At 36.6% G+C, this 20,000-nt stretch overlaps 1 protein-coding gene across 1 annotated transcript in view; it reads right to left on the bottom strand.

The window, feature by feature from the left end:
- dor (vacuolar protein sorting-associated protein 18 dor) overlaps window positions 1-20,000 on the bottom strand; it is a 184,034-nt gene that overhangs the window by 10,137 nt on the left and 153,897 nt on the right. Inside the window, 4 exon segments of the mRNA XM_081731640.1 lie at window positions 1,152-1,249; window positions 7,011-7,162; window positions 9,695-9,913; window positions 14,363-14,498. Coding sequence (XP_081587766.1) covers window positions 1,152-1,249; window positions 7,011-7,162; window positions 9,695-9,913; window positions 14,363-14,498 — 605 coding nt within the window.

The following is a 20,000-nucleotide window of genomic DNA, read 5'->3' as shown; positions in this document are numbered from 1 at the left end:
AAACACTCTAACAGTTACGATGAACTTTTGGAGCAATGCCAGCGAACAATGAAATGTTGTTTAAACAATTCCTGGACTTTAATAACTGCCTTCACCTGCGTAATATTTAACTTTCAAACGTATCAGTCGGCTCCGCAACACCCAGTAGTCTCCTCTACTTCAGAATACAATTTTTCCTAATACGTTCTATTTGTATATATTCTCTTGGTCTAAATATCTTATTATTAATATTAAAGTTCTGATAAATTATACTAACTGGAAGAATGTTCAATTGCCCAATGAACTAACATTTTTCCATACACTTGTCCTCAGTATTAACTAATGCGCCGAGGCAGCATGGATGTACTTCTCTCTTGAAGTGACATTCATGTGAGTTCTTGAAACGAATTAATTGTTCGATTTGCATATAGAGAAATGTAAGAAAACAATGATATTTGTATCTCAATGTATATTCTAATGTAGAATTGATTGTATTAAGTTTGTTGAACAAAATATCTAGTCGTTTACTTGTGTATAAAACAACAACATCCAGGTAATGGTGATCTTAATTCTAAAATTGATTTTTAATATCAGACAAAAGTGACACCCTCTCACAGGTGATCTTTAGTTTTCAACACTGTAATTAGATTTATTAAATGAAATTTTCTGAATTTTGATTCTTTAAAACCACATCTAGTTATTTATATTGTTTATTTGTTACGAGCATTTAACTTTTGCCTAAACTTTTTCTCCAAATTAAAATTGGAGAAATATAAAATGTTACAGAATCAGGGCAAGATTGTCTTAGCATACATTATATACCCACATTCTCACTACTCAATTTAATTGTAATGTTTACTACGAAAGCACGTTATACATTCCAAATTTTAATGTTGCATTTTTAATATATTTATTTTGATATATATTGGAAAGCGTTACATTTCAGCATTTAATTCCACTTGGAGATTTATGAAAAGCTAGCGGTAAAAGAACATATATTACACTTTCAATAACAGCCAAATTAAATGTTTTACTTCACTACTCATTTTCTTAAAGGAAAGAAACTCAACGAAGATATTCTCTTTAAATAAGTAAATCAATAAATAAATGGAGATTACTACTATTTTCTAATATATATATATATATATATTCCTTTAAGAAATCCACCTTACCTATTTCTAAATGACTGAATTTCTTCTCGAATAACCTCAGCAGATTTTGTTGCTTCTTCCATTTCTTCTTTTAAATCCTGAATATGTTGATTGTATTCCTGAAAGAATAAATCACATATGAAATATCAAGATATATATATATATATATATATATATATATATATATCAGATTTAAACCACTCGCTTAGCAAAACAATGTGTTTATTGTTAAAAAAAAAGTAACAGTTTCGCCAACTATCTACTTTGGGCTTCTTCAGACACTATACGATGTTGACGAAACTGTTACACATTAATATATATATATATATATATATATATATTTTTTACAACAAACGTATTGTTTTGCTCACCGATTAGTTTAAATCAGATTTAAGTCTGTTCAAAACAAAGTTTGTACAATGGAAGATACGGATATACCAATATCTCATTTCTATGAAATTTCAAGAAGTTTGTTCACTTTAAGCATTAAATAACAAGCGGAATTTGGTATAGTATAATGATGCATTCTGGATAAACTGAACCTTCACGTATATTAGGCAAACACCAACAGAGAACATAAGATTGATTACTCATGCAAATAAAACTGAAACTTCCTTACGACTATATGGCCTTCCAACCGATAAAGAAAAATGCAAAACAAAATTCGCCCTGGGGAAAAAGCTACGTAAATTATATGAAATTTTCTTCCAATCCACTATCCTTACTATTACTTACCAAAGTTTTCATTACCTACACAAAACAAAAGCTGAGATCGTGCTTAAAAAGTACCTTATAGTTTTTTTTTTTTTTTTTTCAGCTTGCTAATTTATAAAACTTCCTGTCTCTTTTTCTAGCCTATGAATGACATTATCTGAATTTCTACAACTAATATTTTGAGTCGGAAATTCCACAACATATCCTGTATCCTGTGAAAATCCTTATTAACGGCGTCTCTGGCTCGTTAAAGTTGAGGGGGACGATCAGAAAGCCGGTAGACCCTAACTCAATCACTGGGTCACTTGCTATGAATTTAAGTGTTTATAACCCTTAGGGAATCTCATCGTGACGTAGAAATTATACCTCTAATACCGTCCGTTAATTTATTATTTCTTTACCTCTCTTGTTTTCTCTCTACAATGCCTTCCACACGTCATTTAGAGCACACTTTATTCTCCAACGATGTCCTAATATCTTTTTAATAATATCCAATTATATTCTTTACCTCCATTATTCCTAGTGCCTCTCTTCGTTTATCGCTTCAAGTTTTTGCGATCTTTTCAACATAGAAATTTCCAAGAACTCGAATTTTTGTCGTCTTTTTACAATGTCCACGTCTTCGCTCTTTACAACGTAATATTCTAATCTGAGTCCTTATTGTAAATCTTCATTCAGTGACTCTTACGTTACGCCTCTCGTATTATCATCATAGTCATACTGAAAATATTACACAATTTCTCCCGTAACTTTCAATTTATCGTTCACATTTGATATCTTCGTTAATCATACTAGCAAGATATTGGAACATAGGCAACTATTCAACTTAATTGCTCAGGGTTTTGTAATTTGTCACAACTGGTCTAGCAGCAAGCAAGCGCGTCTTTGGTACACGGGGTTCCGGATTCAGTTCTCGGTAGGAGAGCATTGAAAAGGCCTATCCGGTTTCAATGATGTGAACAGACTTTCGGAAAGGTGGTTAAAATTCAGCTAAAATGTAGAAGGGGCTATGTAGATTCTTTATTTCAATATCAAATTGTCCTAAAATGGATGAAACATAGTCAGAAAGCACGCAATATTAAGATTAATGACAATGGAAAATCAATGAAAAACAAATAATTCCTCCATTTATCTCAAAAAACAAAAGAAGATGGCTAAAATTCAGCTCAAATATAGAAGAGACTATGTAGATTCTATATTCCTAAAGCAAATTGTTCTAAAATGGATGAAATATAGTAAAAAAAATCACGAAACATGAACATTAAAATCAATGGAAAATCAATGAAAAAAAATGAAGTTGTCCACATATCTCAAAAAATATAATAAGGAGATGGCTAATTGAAAGCTTATTGCAAAGACATAATGAAGAGCTTAAAAACGATGTATAGCATGTGAGGTACATATGAATAGAATATTGTCAAAAGTCAAGTTGTTTGAATAAAATAAATAATAATGATAAAGTATATGCATCTGCGAATTACCCAGGGTGACCCACGCAGAGGGTACGTGCTTGAAATATCTCGCATCTGGATTTGGAATCTTCAGACTCGATTTCGCACGCAACGTGACTTTTGACCTAATTACGTGATACAAATTGGTTCTTATGGCAAACCAGATAAGCCCTTTGAATGCATTACGGTCGTTCTGGCTTCACTTTCAACTGAAGATCTATGTTCTCATGTAGCTTTGGTAGTGAACAAGGAACAACAAAAACTATAATTGTCAGCCTGAATCATCCCAGCTATCATTGCTTTCATCTATCCAGATATATATTTTCAGAGCCTTTCTTTATATTTGTTGGCATCATATTAATTTTCGATTTACAGTCCGCAACAACAAAAATCTGAAAAGCAAATATATATTACTCCTTTTGAATCCTATCAAAAAGACTTGTTCCTTAATTGAACTCTTCTTCACTGCTCTTCTAGATAGTAAATGATGTTATTAGAAGGCAAAAATGTTGTCGAATAATTCTTCCGATTTTATCATCCTGTATAATTTCTTGTGCTGCAAATTTTAATGGTTGATTCATGTACAAGTTTCTACCGAATCCTTGATTTTTCATCCCAAACTTTTTTGGTATCTTCATTCAAACTACCCGGTTCAAACTATCTTAGAATAATATAACTTCATTTCTTCCCTTTCTAAAAAGCTATTACCTATTTTACTCGATAGTCGGTACATCTTTGTGCTTGGATTAACTGGTATCAAAATTTTAAATGGTACAAAAAAATTATATATTACAAAATGAAGTATTACTTCTTTGTCCTTCGTATTCGAAGCTGAATCTCTGCTCCTTGCGATGCAAAACTAAGATACTGTTTCAAATGCACTTTAGATTACTCAGCATGTACAATCCGATTCAAGTAAAATTTACACACCGGCTACCATAAACTGCAGGCTGATCGTACTGTCTGAGAGGCCATGTGCTAATAGTATGAAGGAAATCGGACAAGACAATCGTAGTTAAGTGTGGATCATATGTGTGTCTGCAATCCCAGGGCATATACAACGGAAGGCAGAGAGTTATCATCGCTGACGTGCGCCCTTCAGTCCCCCAACGAAGCACCGAAAAGCTTCCTAGAAAGGATTATTTGGGCTGCCCTAACGAACAGAGTGTTCGAGCGGACTGTCAATGCTATCAGAGCTATCATGGCTCTCTACGTGAATGTACAAATACAGTCGACTACCAATTTACAGGGAGTGGCTTAACCGGTGCTCGCAAAAGAAGATTACTTCTATTGCAAGAATGATCAACAGACACGCTATTCAGAGAGAGAGAGAGAGAGAGAAAAAAGAGAGAGAGAGAAAACAGACATGGAATTTGACACGAAATTAGAGTCGGCAATGACTTTTCAATTTTCTCCCATTCTTCCCCTTACCCAAACAATTTAAACAACCTAAATGCTGTTTGCACAGCCCTTGCACAGTTCCTGAAAATACAGTAAATTACCAAGTAGCATTTTTCTGGTCATTATATAGTTATTTATCTTTTTCGTTCTGTTTTTCCTTGGATTAACCATGAGTTTGAGTTAACCGTGAATATCTTTGTCTCTATTACCTCGGTAAATCGGCAGTCAACTGTATTAAGCAATCGATTATTGAAGATAGATCTACTATCCAGCGCTCCTTTCGCATGATTCCTTCTGATTCTTGCTCATCGCCAAGATTGCCTTCGTCAGAGACTTAAGTCTTATCGAGTTCTGGCTTGGTAGGATGGCGTCTGACCCCGAGCCAAACTCGCAACAACCACCTCTTAGACCAATGATGGGTAAACATTTTTTAAGAGAGAGGCAAAGAAATGAAGAAAAAAAACTTTTAATAAAAATAAAAAAGGCACAATTAAAAAATCTTGTAATACTAAGCTTTATTAATAACTGAAATGTCTCATACTCTACTTCGAACTGGATGCACTGATCCTCAGAGTGAAGTTAAATGCTCATCTATCAGCTTGTTTCTAATATAATCCCTTCAAAGTAGCACTACTTATCTATTCATTCGTCAGATTAGGAATCATGTCGCGAGCCAGATAGGACTTAGGACTTTTCAGAGGACCGTAGTTTGCCAATCAATCTTAGACATGCACCTGCACGATCGGGTGCGAGTCTGAACACTAATTGCCTTACTGTATGAGATAGTTACACGTGCAATTAAGGCGAGTACTGAATGTGTTTGAGAACTCTCTCTAACATACTCAGGATGTCTCCTGGGTGCTATTTTTGAATCGCCTTCTTATGTGCAAGTTAGAATCAGACCTGTTAGTTCCTACTGGGTGTTCTTAAACTCGTTTACACTAGTGTAGTTCTATAATCCTCACACATATTTTCATCCTTTTAGCTAATAAAATATTTCTCTCTGTACGAAATCTTATGACAATTCTCTTCATTTCATTACAAATTTCAAATATTTCGTTTCTTCTCCTTCTTCTTCTTGTAAGCGTTTATTCCCAGTTAGCTGGGATCGGTTTTCCGGACCACTGTTCTCCACCTTCACATATTTCTATTATGTGTCATATCCGCTGTGACACTACACCGCACCATATCATTCTTAACACAATCTCTCCATTTTTTCTTTGGCCGACCTCGAGTTCGTTTCCCATTCAGTTGTATAGCATTTACTCGGTGAGATACATTCCAAAAGTCTTCTTACATGCCCAAACCATCTCAGGCTATTTTCTTGTACTTTTTTCTACTATTGGTCTCGTCTTTATTGTTCTCCCGATCACTTCATTCTTAATTTTGTCCTGCGTCACCACACATCCACCGCAGCATCTTTACTTCCGCAACATGCAACTTCTGTTCTTCTCTTTTCTTCGTCGTCCAACATTGCGCTCCGTATAATACGGCAGGTCTTACTAATGTTTTGTAAATTTTTCCTTTAACGTGTATTGGTACCCTACGGTAATACAATACTCCTGCCACTTCTCTCTATTTTGTTCAACTGTTGCTAAGTATAATTATCTACCTTCTCGTTCTTCATTTCGTTATATGTTATGTTCTTGAAGTTATTCCTTTATCATTCTCGTTTATTTAGTTTTCGTTTGAATGTCTAAAATATACAGTTTATTTTTTCTCTCATACAAATAACTCTTCGATATTATTTTCGTCTGCCTCAAGCTACATTTCGCTTACTAACGACTCATTTCTATCATTAGTTCCTACATAGTCCTCTCTTATTGTCTTTCCATTTCCACTGAATTTACCTCAATATAGAGTATTTAAATTTCTCTATCTTTTTTAAGTCCTCTTTTAGCTTTACGTGTATTTTATATTTCATTATTTTTGTAGATTTTCTTTTTAATTCGAAGTTCCACATTCTACACATTCTTTTCCTTTCTCCAGTCTTCTTTTGTTATGGAATCCAATCGTTGGTTGAACGATAGTAAAAGTTTGTGGCTATAGCCGGAGATAACTTTGATTAGCCAGGTATTGTAATTTATTTTTTTCTTTTCGTCAGTTGTACATTTCAATCGCACGAATCCAATACTTAACAACATTTATTTGCTCTGTCTGTTTATTTCTTTATATAAACACAGCTATGATCCATTTCCCCTCCTACAAAATACTGGGGGGAGGCATCCTCCCATTAGGACTCCCGTGGTGCTCGCACATGAATTGACCCAGCTATGTTTAGAAATAAATAAAAATAAAGCAAAGACTGACTAACCTGCAATGACGTGCAGATTGCATCCTTGAAATGATCAATGGTGACAAAATCTGGGAAGAAGGGTAAAATATCTTCTATTTTAATGAGATCACATTGCTGCAAAAACTCCATTGCTTGCTGAATATCGTTCTTCTCCTCAACAACGTGTTGAGCTGCAAATATACAAAGTTACGAAAACAAGTTTAAATCTACAATTATTGCTAGTTTCGAAGCCATAAATTAATACCAACATATTGATTTGCTTTCTACAGATGGAAAAACTTTTCTTTATGATTTTTTTTTAAGGCTCTGCTTTGTATATTTTGAACGCCTGAAAGACAAAGGTACAGAAGGTTCTTCGGTTTATCGGACCGATTCTGAAAAGTGCTAACCTTACAACAAACTACGCGACCATCATCGATTGTATTCTATCGAACCCCCAGTACTGTGGTATATCACCCAATGATCCATTGGAGTAAACTCCGGTGAAGCCGGGCACGAGAATTCAGTCCTACTCCCTTTTTCAAGCTTTACAGAAATCAGCAAGGACGCACGGACGCCGTTATGAACACAGTTTTTCAACATTAAAGATGCAGAAATCGATTGGATTATCATCAGGGCCCTTCACAGGACTATCTTAAAACAGAATGACACTAATTACTAATCCCCGTTTCATTTCTTTATAAAAACGCAGAAATGCTCTGACGGTCTCATCCATATGCATCTGCACCTACTTGGTGTCCACACCATACAACTGCGAAATGTCGACTCGGAAGATAGGTTTCATAATGGATTCCTGGAAGTTTCTCGAATTCATTTTCACATTTACATCAACCATGTGAGTCAGCAACTTCCCCGCATAACTGAATCCCGTAACAACTATAAACCCAAGCGAAAAACTTTCTCGGTCATAGTGAACAAAGTTACGGCGGCCATCGGCATTGTAATCACGGTGTCAGCGCCAGGATGTGACCACCAGCAGTGAAATGAGTGATACTTCATCTTTGTGACGATTGTCTGTCGTTTGGACCCCACCAGATGCTTCTGAATAGTTTCTTGTACTTCATTTTTCGTTCTGCAATGTGATGCGGGAGCATGGAACTTACGGATACCCTTTAGCCGTAGCCGCTTAAAAATGGCTTTGTGTATAGTTGAGAGTACCAAATTGAATCGCTGGCCCATCGTGTGTTGGGTGAAAAAACGAGCATAAAAAAGAGCCATGACAAACTCTTCTAGCAATGGCTGAATTTACGTAGGTATTATTTCATGACACTGATCTACCTACAACTTCAGACACACTGATGCTCACAACAGCAAACGTGTCATTTTAAAGTCATTTCGCATATGACAGTGGAGTTTTTTTTTTTTTTTTTTTTTTTCAATATATGCTGAACTACCTTATGCAATTATCACACGCCAATAACATACTTTGTAATCTTGATCATTGAAGATGATGATGCCAGTGAATAATGAGAACTCGATGTACTGGCTTAGTAAATAAATTTATATAATAGAAGTGAATGTGTGTTTCTATCTGGTAGCATCTCACAATAACTGCTGAACCAATTGAAATGATATTTGGCATGATTATCAACCTTGATCCTCTCCAAAAATCATATTAAATTAAATTGATTAAAATGCATATCCTAAGAGAAAAGCGAAGGGATATGATTTATGCGAAAAATAGAATATCTCACGGGTCTGTCCAATTAAGAAATGAAATTTAGTATATAAATATCTACTCAGAAATAAGTGAGCCCATGTCACAACGTTTTTTAAAAATTTCCGTTTAGAGAGAGGGTGGAGGATCTTTCGAGCAAAAGGCGCGTACACTTCAACATAGCCACGAAGGAGCTCTACGGCGAGTCTTGTTGGACAGGTCAATTCATGTCACCCATAAGTCTAAAGTTTTCACCTTCTCGAATGCACGGAACCACCGAACGACCGTAGTACGAGGGTATGCCTTATTCATCTACAATGGCACAAACCTTTTTCGAAGGTTCGCTTTCACTGTGTTCCTGACGAGCTCATGCTGGTCGGTGCTCACGGGGCTCAGTTTCCAATTCTGTGTCACCGGTACGAAATTTGACAATCCAATGGCGAGTGATGAGTTAATGCACAATTCCTGGCCTAAATGAAATGAACTGTTAATATTTCTTACATCTTGCTGTGTAAATGTTTCAGTTTCAATCCGTTAAAAAAAATAATCGTAATTTGTGTTTTGCATGGTACACTTTGATATGACCTCATTCAACAACGCATTGTCTCCTGACTGTCTAAGTACCCCAGCCTGTGAGTTGAACGTGTAGAGTTTGTGGTGTTAGACGCGATATCTTACTCCATCCCAGTGCTGTGTTACTGAGGAGAAAAATGAAATGAAATGAAATCTAACGGGAAGTTTTATGTCCCACGGTTACGCAGGCTAGGTTAAAGGTGATGATGATGAATAAAATGGTGGAATGAAGAAAGTGGGAGGAAACGGGAGAACTCCGAGAAAATCCACACACACGGTGTTTGTCCACCACAAAGCTCACTTGGCGCGAGCTAGGATCGAAGTTGATCCCTGATTAAGTTGATGAGTATATGAGAAAAACGAATGCCTGGTATTTTTATTAAATATACACACTATAAAATGTTTAACATATTTTATTTATTACAATAAATCTTTGTCGTGAAAGCTTATGGAAACGAAAACGAAAACTTACCTATTTTTAACCACAACTTTTTCCTTAACTCTACATCATTTTGTGGCATGTTGGCGATTTGTTTTGCCAGATCCACTTTCACCTTCAAAGCGAGATCAACGGCGGCTTCCCACAGCCCAAGCAACGCTGACAATCTAACACAAGCTTCATTTAACCCACGCTCTTGGCATATACGTAATGCGTAATGAACGTCGTAACACACCATACTGGCTTCTTGGCCTGTAAAAGAATATATTGCAAAAATCAGATACGGGCGCAAGAGCTTCAGCCAACTATTAACTCTAATGTTACAAGATCAACAAATTACTAAAAGCGAAAGAAGGTTCAAATAAAATACCCAACACAATGTGACCTAATGCTAAATGATCAAAGAAAGCGAACTCAGTAATATGAAAGAATATCTGTTTAAGTTTACCGTCCTTTTTCAGCATCAAGGTTACATGAGACGTGGATCTACAGCTTAAGATGAAATCTGAACCACAGTATTGCGTTCCAATTCTCAAAGTTCTTCCCCAGAGATCGAACCCAGAACCCCGTGCACCAAAGACGCACGCGCTAGCCACTAGACCTGCGTTAAGGGCTGAAGATCCTTCTGTTACTCTTATACAATAGCTTTACAAACAATAGCTATTGTATTTTTTTTGCATATACATGTGTACAAATTTTGTACACACGTGCATTGTATTTTTTGTGCATATACTGTGTTTATACTGAAGTTGTATTAACAAATTTTCTTCCTCCATTTCCAGATATGCCCACAATGGAGAAGGAAGGGGCCGTACTCGCGAACGGTTGGTCATTGAATTCCTGTACAAGACCGGTAATCACTCTTGGCACATTCATTCGACGCAAATTGCTTCCTGTGTATGGGAATGAGACATTGGAATGCAGCAATATCCAGTGATGGGTATAAAAGTTCCACAATTATGATTTCAGACATCGGTCCGGCAGACCATCAACTACAGTGAACGACGTTAACAAAGACCACATTGATCAATTCAACAGGAATGACGATGTGTAACCACACGACAGCTTATTGAAGCGACTGGTTTATATATGGTTAGTGTTTTAACAGTCTTTAGGTTACACAAAACTATGCCCGTTGGGTGCCACACCTACTCACAATGGAACGGAAAGCAAATAAGAAAAAAAAAAAATTGTCTCGAACTGCAGAACACGTTCAGTGTGACTTTCCACAATGCTTTAATGGTGTAATCACAGAGAATGAAATTTGGTTGTTTCATATGGATCCTGAGAGTAAAATGCAGTCAATGGAATGGCGTCATTCTGGTTCTTGGCGAGAAAACCAAAACTCACTAGATCAGAGGACACATCTATGAACATATTCCTCTAAGATTACTTAGGTGTTATCTTCATCGACTTTCTAGAACGTGGCAAAACAATTAATAAGGAGAGATGTTGTTTCTTGCTGGCAAAGTTGCGACGTGTCCTAACAGATAAACCGGAGCTCCAAAACAAAGTCATCAAACTGCACCAACATAATGCGAAGCTTTACTCTACCAATTATTCACAGTAAAAATCAGAAGTAGGCATGGGAAATGGTCCCTCAATCCTCCCTATGGTCTTGACCTGGCCCCGTCCACATTTCTTTCAGTTTCATTGTCTGAAGGCATCTTCATTGTAGGAAGTTTGTCTGTTACAAAGAACTCACTGTGAGCGTGAAACAGTAAAGTAATAATCAGTATTGGGGTTTTACCGAAGCACATTTGCCGCATGCAGAGAACGGTGGGCTAAATGTGTCACAGAGGATGGAGGATACATTGAGTAACATGCTGTAATCGTTATTTTGCGTCGTGGTTCGGATTAATTTCTCAGTCTCATACTGCGCCCTTTTCTTCTCTTATTTTCCAGCTACTTTACGACGTATACGATCACTTGCCCATGCCTACAGTTTCGTTATGCGGTAGCTGGAAACGCAATAAACGAAAAATGTAGACAACGTAAATAAATTTGTTAGGCTACAAGTACAATAGGATTTGATATTAATTATACAAATAACAAAATTACTTTTCGATAAAAGAAATATAATGTTACTATAAAAGCACAAATATTACATACGTTTGTATTTGCAATATATTCACCATGAACAATCTAACACTGTTTTTACGCTAGTGGCTTGATTTTAATAATAGACGACGAGGTGGCATTAAATGTTAATTAACTCACGTGTTTCTTCGGCTAGCCTGTCGATGTCGCTTCTCCGCTGTCCTGTGTTCGATGATGTGTACTGGTTTTGGCGTTAAGGTTCCAAAATTAATTTACTGCTTCTTCAGTGATGGTTCCCCATAGGATCTACAAATGTAGGTTTTGCTCCAGGAGTTCGTTACCGCTGTATTGTCAAATAAGTGCACTTATAGAAAAATCACTATGAAAAATATGAACTGTCACTTCGTATATAGAAAACTAGGCAGCCTGAATGCTGCTTTTAGGTAAATGTAATTCGGGCGAGCGAACGTCAACACGTTCCTCTTGAACTGGTCCACGGCGACTGCCCCTTTGTCCAGTCAACTATTGTGTATATGTTCTCCGCGCTAGAGCACCCAGATGATGACGTATACTACCAAGTTCGCACTCTTTGGCTAAAGAAGTGCGGGCATTTTAACTAGTCAAATCAGCGTTAAGCAATGACAAGGAGTATAGTATTTCTGCGACTTTCCCGTTACTTTCGGGACTGAGAGCGTTCACAAAGGAAATCACTGTCTCTGCAACGGATGCCCATATATGGTTACGAAATCTGACGGAAGTCTACTAACACAGATGAACAAACATTCCAAAGCATTGACAAGGAGTTTCTAGAACACTTGGGTTTATACGAGGGTTAGTTAATAAAGTTCAAAATAAACCTATCCTTTTTTTAATGTTTCTTTCAAATCGCAAAAATGAGCTGTAGGACGGTGACAATGCGCATGTACACAAAGGACACAAGTACACGCACAAAATTTCATGGTTCTAGTGCTATTATTAAAAGAAGATGTGGCCATTGTACAAAACGTTTTGAGTGCCCTTTGTATATATTACATTGCCATTAAAAATCTGGAGCTGGTGATTGTTCTCCATTACAGATTTTATGCCACAAAGAGGACTCTCCACCAGACCGCGGTAAATGACATATATTACCTTCCAATTCCGAAGTCTTCGGTAGTTTGTAAGTAGGCTGAATTGAATCTCAACCGATGTTCTAACTTATTCCACAAATTAACAGAACTGAGATCTGAGCAACAGCAAACACTCATAAAATGTCATGCTGTATATAGAAGAAACGCATTGCAAATTCACAAGGGACTGTAGAAGTCCTATAGTGACTTATGGCCAATGGCATTTCAAGGTGGTCGTGAATCAGTTGCCAAACAACATGGGTAAAGGAAGCCTTCATACAGCAACAGATCCACATCACCTGGACGATTTGCTGGAAAATGATCTCGAATGGGGATATATAGAATCAGGGATTGCATTGACTATATAACTATCAATTGTGTACCAGATAGTAACAACGGTCTGAATTTAGAATAAGTGAAATAAGTGCCACATCACTTTATTAATATGCAGAAGAGGCAGAGATTCATGGAACGTTATAAATAGATCCCTTCTTTGCATTATTGCAGTTGAACCGTAGGTTAGATCCCACAAGTCTGAGTTGAAACGGCACTCAATTAAGTGACGTCTTTAGTTTTTATCATGCCCAAAGAAATTGACACAAGGGGCCCGCAAAGGTAAAGTCTTGCGGAGAAACCAGCATTTGATTATCAAGGGAATATCCTTGTGCAGGAATATGGAACACGGGATAACAAATAATATTACAACTATATTCATTAGACGGAGCATCATCTGCACCTTGCTGTTTGGTGCAAGAGATCACATCTACAATCACGAAAATTGTTCTCTCTAACGATGTCAGCTTACATATGCCACGTGACACTGATTACAATTTGTTTTCAGAAACTTTTCTGCTTTTCTGATATCTCCCAATATCATTTCAGCTGTAGCACTCTCTCTTTGGACGTTATTAAAATATTATACACTCAACAGTATACAATGCCTGGCAGATGTTTGGAAACGTTATCGTAGTGGCAGGTTATATCGGAGGATTATCCCGGTCAGTCGTGTTCATATTTATTATACGTAATACCAGATATGCTGCCATTTCAAGAGAAACGGTCCAAGTAAAAAGACAAAATATTTAGTGAGTTTGAGCTTGAGACATTTAAACTTAGCTCAAACTATTCAAGGCGACGTATTTCGAATAATTAATTATTTCTCAGTTACTAGGAAGTTTCACTTTCTCCTTAGCTTACATAGTTAATTTTTAATATTGATTTTATAAAAATACAATAAAACCCGCAAAGCTAGTCATTTCCGTATTTAAGTATCAAACAATGTTCATATAGTTATATGCTACTATTATCCTCTCCGTTGCCCACTTGCGTACATTAGACATTTTCTGTCGAAATATACTTCGAAGTCTTTTACTATGCATATGTTCTAGCTTCTGAATTTCATTTCATATAACCATCTGAATTAAGCATATTGGCGTTACTGTATTGGACATTACTCTACTACTAATGGATTCACATGAAAAACATAACATTTTCTAGACCAGATTTTTTTATTTCTTATTTGATCAATTTCCACTATATTTGCAACACTTACCTTGAGCAACTAAATACTGCATTAATTTTTCTGGATTAAGTCGTGCATATAAGGACAGCAAATAGTTATGAATAGCTCTCTCTTTACACCCCAGCACGTTGACACAGAATTCCAGGTATTTGATAGCTTCATTGCTCTGTAAAACATTTTTTTTTAACGATAACAAATAGTTGTTAAGTTAGTATAATTAACTTGATTAATATTGTTATTATTACTTAAATACCAAAGCACAATCTTCTCACATCGTTAAGAATTCTGTAAACTAATCTGTTTGCAATCAATAACATAAAAAGGGATGAATAAGTGTAACTATTTAGGTATAAGGCAACACATACATAATGAAGTTACTAACGAAAGGAAAACGTAGATGGTAATGTAAAATCTTCAGATTTCTTCCAAAGAGCGTAGAGACCTGGGGGAGGGCTCTGAGGGAATTTAAGTGGATGTGGTCAAATGTACCATAGTCCTGAGTCATATGTTCTCGGGTAGGCAGACGAGGAACTTAAACGTTGCTTCAATGCCGTTGATGTGGATCGAAAAAGAAGTTAGTTTTGTCACCACAGAAGGATAGACAATAGCTGCAATTAAGCTTGTAAATGAGAGTGAACCAAATGACATACCAGAACAATTGACTATGTATATTATCTTTGTGACTGGATGTTGGGAAGTCAGAAGACTGGTGTTGAATATAGGAAAATATTTACACATGGTTTTCTACCATTGCATTGATCGAAATGCAGGATGTTTCTAGTAGTCCGTTCTCACAATGAGAGTACAAAGGTTGGAGGAACCTTCGATGTGTGATTTTGGGACGAGTCAAGAAAATGTTTTCAGTTTCGGATGAGGGATTTTCTATACATATAAATCCATAAAATCCATCAACAATATGAAATACACCCATTTCAAGGGAGACCATTCTTATTGCATCAAACGTTTTCTAGTCTGTATCTTGGTCATTCTAGAAACTATGCATTAAGGTATATAAGAATTTTATTTCCATTTTGATAGGGATACTATTTCAGTTCCTCCGTAACTTATTTAGTAACCTATCAATGTCAGATGACTTATATCGGAATAAGTGAAAGGAATTTTATAACTAGGATTAAAGAACATCTGAGGATATAACAAGGACTAAAATCTTGCGGTGTAGGACTATCGAAACACTTAATTCTGCCTCAACCAAACACTTCATTAATAAAGTACAGTTGCTTCATAAGATCTCCTAAAAAACAGAAAGTTACACTTATGAATCTTACTTTACTACGACTAGAGAGCCATTCACTGGATAAAAGTTATAAGCATATTAGTAATCTATGTAATAATAATAATAATAATAATAATAATAATAATAATAATAATAATAATAATAATAATAATAATAATAATAATAATATTTGGTCTAGGAATTAATTCGTGCGGGTGGACAAGAGATGGCGCAACGAACGGAGCGTCCCACAGTTCCGTGTATCCACACATGTGTTGCAAACCCCTGTCATCGCGTATCGTTCGTAGTATAGGGCAGTGGATTAAAGCGTCAACAACACCAGTTTGTAGTCAAGTGAACATGGCGCAATTTGTGCCTGATAAAGTGTTTTTGCGGGGTGTCCTGCTGCATTACTTTAACATGCAGAAAAGTGCGACTGAAAGTCATCGTATTTTGGTGGAAGTGTATGGTGACCATGCTCTAGCTGAGCGAACGTGTCAGAAGTGGTTTGCACGGTTTAGAAGTGGTGATTTCGGCTTGGCAGACCAAGAGCGAGCTGGACAGCCAAAAAAATTTCAAGACGAAGAATTGACAGCATTGCTCGAGCAGGATTCGTGTCAAACGCAGAACAACTTGCAGCAGCATTAGGCGTTGATCAAACAACAGTCTCCAAACGCTTGAAAGCCATGGAATGATTCAAAAGATGTCACATTGGGTTCCACATGAATTGAAAGACAGAGACGTTGAAAGACGAAAAACCATTTGCGAATTGCTGCTTCAACGACAGAGCAGAAAGGGGTTTCTGCATCGAATTATTACGGGTGATGAGAAGTGGATCCATTACGAGAACCCTAAACGAAAAAAGGCATGGGTGAAACCAGGTGAACCAGGTCCATCACAACCAAAACGAGATATTCACTGTGCAAAGGTTATGCTGTGCATATGGTGGGATATGAAAGGTGTGGTGTACTATGAGCTGCTGCAACCGGGTGAAACTAAGAATGGAGAACGTTATCGACGACAATTAATGCGTTTGAAGCAAGCTCTGGCCAGAACACGACCAGAATGGGAGAACAGACATGATAAACTTATTTTTCAACATGATAACGCTCGCCCACATGTCGCAAAACCGGTCAAAACCTATTTAGAAAATGTCGGATGGGGAAGTTTTACCCCACCCCGCCGTATTCACCAGACGTTGCTCCTTCGGACTACTACTTGTTCGGATTGCATGAACAACGATTTGATTGGACAGCGGTTTACTTCTTCAGAAGATATCGAAACATGGGTCTCTGACTGGTTCGCTTCCAAGGATGAGGACTTCTTTCGCCACGGAATCCGTACATTGCCTGACAGATGGGCGAAAGTGGTGGCTAGCGATGGACAATATTTTTCTTAAGGTATTTATGTATTTTGTGTTTGTACAGCTTCAATGTGTGCGTACCAGCCGCACGAATTAATTCCTAGACCAAATAATAATAATAATAATAATAATAATAATAATAATAATAATAATAATAATAATAATAATAATAATAATAATAATAATAATAATAATAATAATAATAAGAAGAAGAAGAAGAAGAAGAAGAAAGCTAATAGTTGGTTTAGTTTACTCTTTAAATTTTCATACTGTACCATGAAATTTTTCCCCCAATTTACAAAGTCTTTAAAAAGTCGTTGAGTTTCATATTTGTGATTAAGATATCTAAGGACTAACGTAATCTTTCGACTCGATTTACTGTTACGATGACGTTCGCTCTGAAAAAGATACTAGAGGGTTGTTTCGATATCGGAATTATAAACTTTTAAAAATATATATATGCGAAGGTACGTGATCTTCATTTAATTTTTGTTATATATAGTTGCGTATTACACAAAATATAGAAACTAACTTATTTTAATAGATGAGAGTTTTTCGATACGAAGAGCATAAAAACCACATTTTCATACACTCTTTTTTTTAATTCCATATCGAAGGACTAGAGGAAGAGAGATAAATCAATATACTGGACATAGGATTTTTTTTTAAATGTAAATAGTACTAATAACACCTTTACTGTATGAATATTGGAACGATATTAATATAGCAGAAGCAGAAAATGAAATGAAATCTTTGAGTTTTACCGTCCCACGGTTATGCCGGTTAGGCTAAAGGAGACGGTGATGATGAGAGATGAGTGAAATGGTGGAATGAAGAAAGTGGGAGGAAACGGGAGAACCCCGAGAAAACCCACGAGCACGGTGTTTGTCCACCACAAAGTTCACTTGGCGGGGGCTGGGATCGAACCCGGGACCCCAAGCACCAGAGGTGAACGCTCTACCACTGAGCCACCGCGCCCCCCATAGCAGAAGCAGAGTGAAAGAGGAAATATTCTTTACGGAACCATTGGGCAGATATTCACGACACTTATTACATAAAAAGGGAAAAATATATAGCATCTTCCTTTTGAACTCTTGCACGTAAAGCGAAAGAATATGGTACATGCGAAATTATGATGCATAGAAGACGAATCTCTCTCTCACTTATGAACATTCATGGTGAAAAATCTCACCTCTTGGAGGTGAAAAATGTACTCAAATGGCAGACGCCAGGGAAGTTTTTTCACTGAATCGTTGGGCATAAAAGAATGACTTTTCTTTAATACAAAAGGAGGACGAATATCTCTTATTTGCATGAACTTTTCAACCCACAAGACTGGAGGAAGAGGGAAATTTAACAGTTGTTTCATATTTTACCTGATCGAAGAAGTGTTAGAAGAAAGGATATAACTGTTATTATTAGGGTCAGGATTTTTTACAAGTCCATACGCGCGTATACAAATGCATATTTTGAAAGTTAGTGCATATTCTAAATGTATTCGGCTCTTTCTACATATATGTGAAGTTACGAATTGGTAGTTTCATCTTACCCTCTTAGCATTAATACTCTTTTCTAGTACGATTTCTAACAAAAGCCCTCCTCATGGTCACAAGTGTAAGTAACGGGAATACTATACTCTAGTATATTCTTCAAACAAAAGCCCTCTTCTCAAGGTTGGTGGTCCTCACTATTATCACAACCTGAGCACTACAGGGTACGTGGGAGAAGTCAGTGACAACTTTCACCAATCACCACACACCGTACAGGTTCCTTGGCGAATTATTCAGTTTGGCAGGTGCTTGTAAATGTGTACTAGTGTGGGTTGTGTTTGTGTGTGGTTCCAGACTTTGTTCTGAATAAAGTATTTTGAGAACATACCTAAAAAGAAGTCTAGACGAAACTTTTTATTAAAGCACCAGGTTTTAGTCAATAGCGAATATACAACAGATGGAAGTGTGGTTTTCTACCTAATATGCTCAAAACAAGTGAACTGCTGTAAAAAAGAAACCGAAAGAACATTCTAAGACTACAGCACATATTACATCAAAAGAGCACACCACGCCACAGAAGCAACTACTTACTAAGGTAAGCCCCAAGTCTGAAATTAATACATTTTCAACAGACCTTTGTAAAGCTTTGGTATCAATGGCATGTAGCAAAATTTCTCTGCATAAATTGAATAATCAGCTTTCCGTTCATTTCTGGAAAAATACCGTAAGTCAGAAGGTTCCAAACAAATCGACACTCAGAAAAAACTATCTACCATCACTGTACAACTCAATCATTGACTCAATTCGAAGTGATATAGGAGAGAATTGTGTCTATATATCCAGCAGATGGAACAAGTGAAGCACGTCATCGAAGTGTAGCAAACTTTATAGTTGGAAAGCTCTATCTACATGAACCCGGAAAGCCTCATCTTCTTCTTGCATGCAAAATATTTGAAAGAACTAATCATAGTACAATGGCAAGATTCGTTAATTAGTGATTTTTTGCGACTACTATGGGCGACTGAAACCGAAAATAATTGTTCTAAGGTGTTTATGATGGTCACAGATGCAACTCCATATATGATGTAAACAGCTACGACCCTTCAAGTATTTTATTCTAATATAATTCATATTAATTGTTTGGCTCACGGACTGTGCTGTAAAGCAGAAAAAATAAGGACAGTCTTTTAAGATGAGAACAATTTGATTTCCAGATGTGAACAATTAGATTTCCAGATGTGAGCGATTTGATTCTTCAAGTGCTAAACAGGTGTTCCTTAAAGCTTCATCTCGTGTCCAGTTCTACAAAGTTCACCTCCCCGAGGTACCTCTATCACCTGAACTTGTCCTCACTTAGTGAGGACCGTGCCTGTCTGCGATTTCCTTCTATCAAAGTCACTTTGAACAAGTGGTTACAGATCTTTAAGATAATCAGACCGTATTGTACGTGAAGCAAAATTGAGATTTCAAAATAATAATGTTTACCAAGATATTAATTTAATTGAAATGCATATTTCGATAATTGCTGAAATAATTAAGCATGTGAAAACTCAAAGTGTATCCTTCTACGAGTCTCCTGAA

Source organism: Thermobia domestica, chromosome 11 (genome assembly GCF_964235325.1).
Source record: "Thermobia domestica chromosome 11, izTheDome1.hap1.1, whole genome shotgun sequence".
Classification (NCBI taxonomy): Eukaryota; Metazoa; Arthropoda; class Insecta; order Zygentoma; family Lepismatidae; genus Thermobia; species Thermobia domestica.
This window is presented reverse-complemented; position numbering and strand designations above follow the sequence as displayed.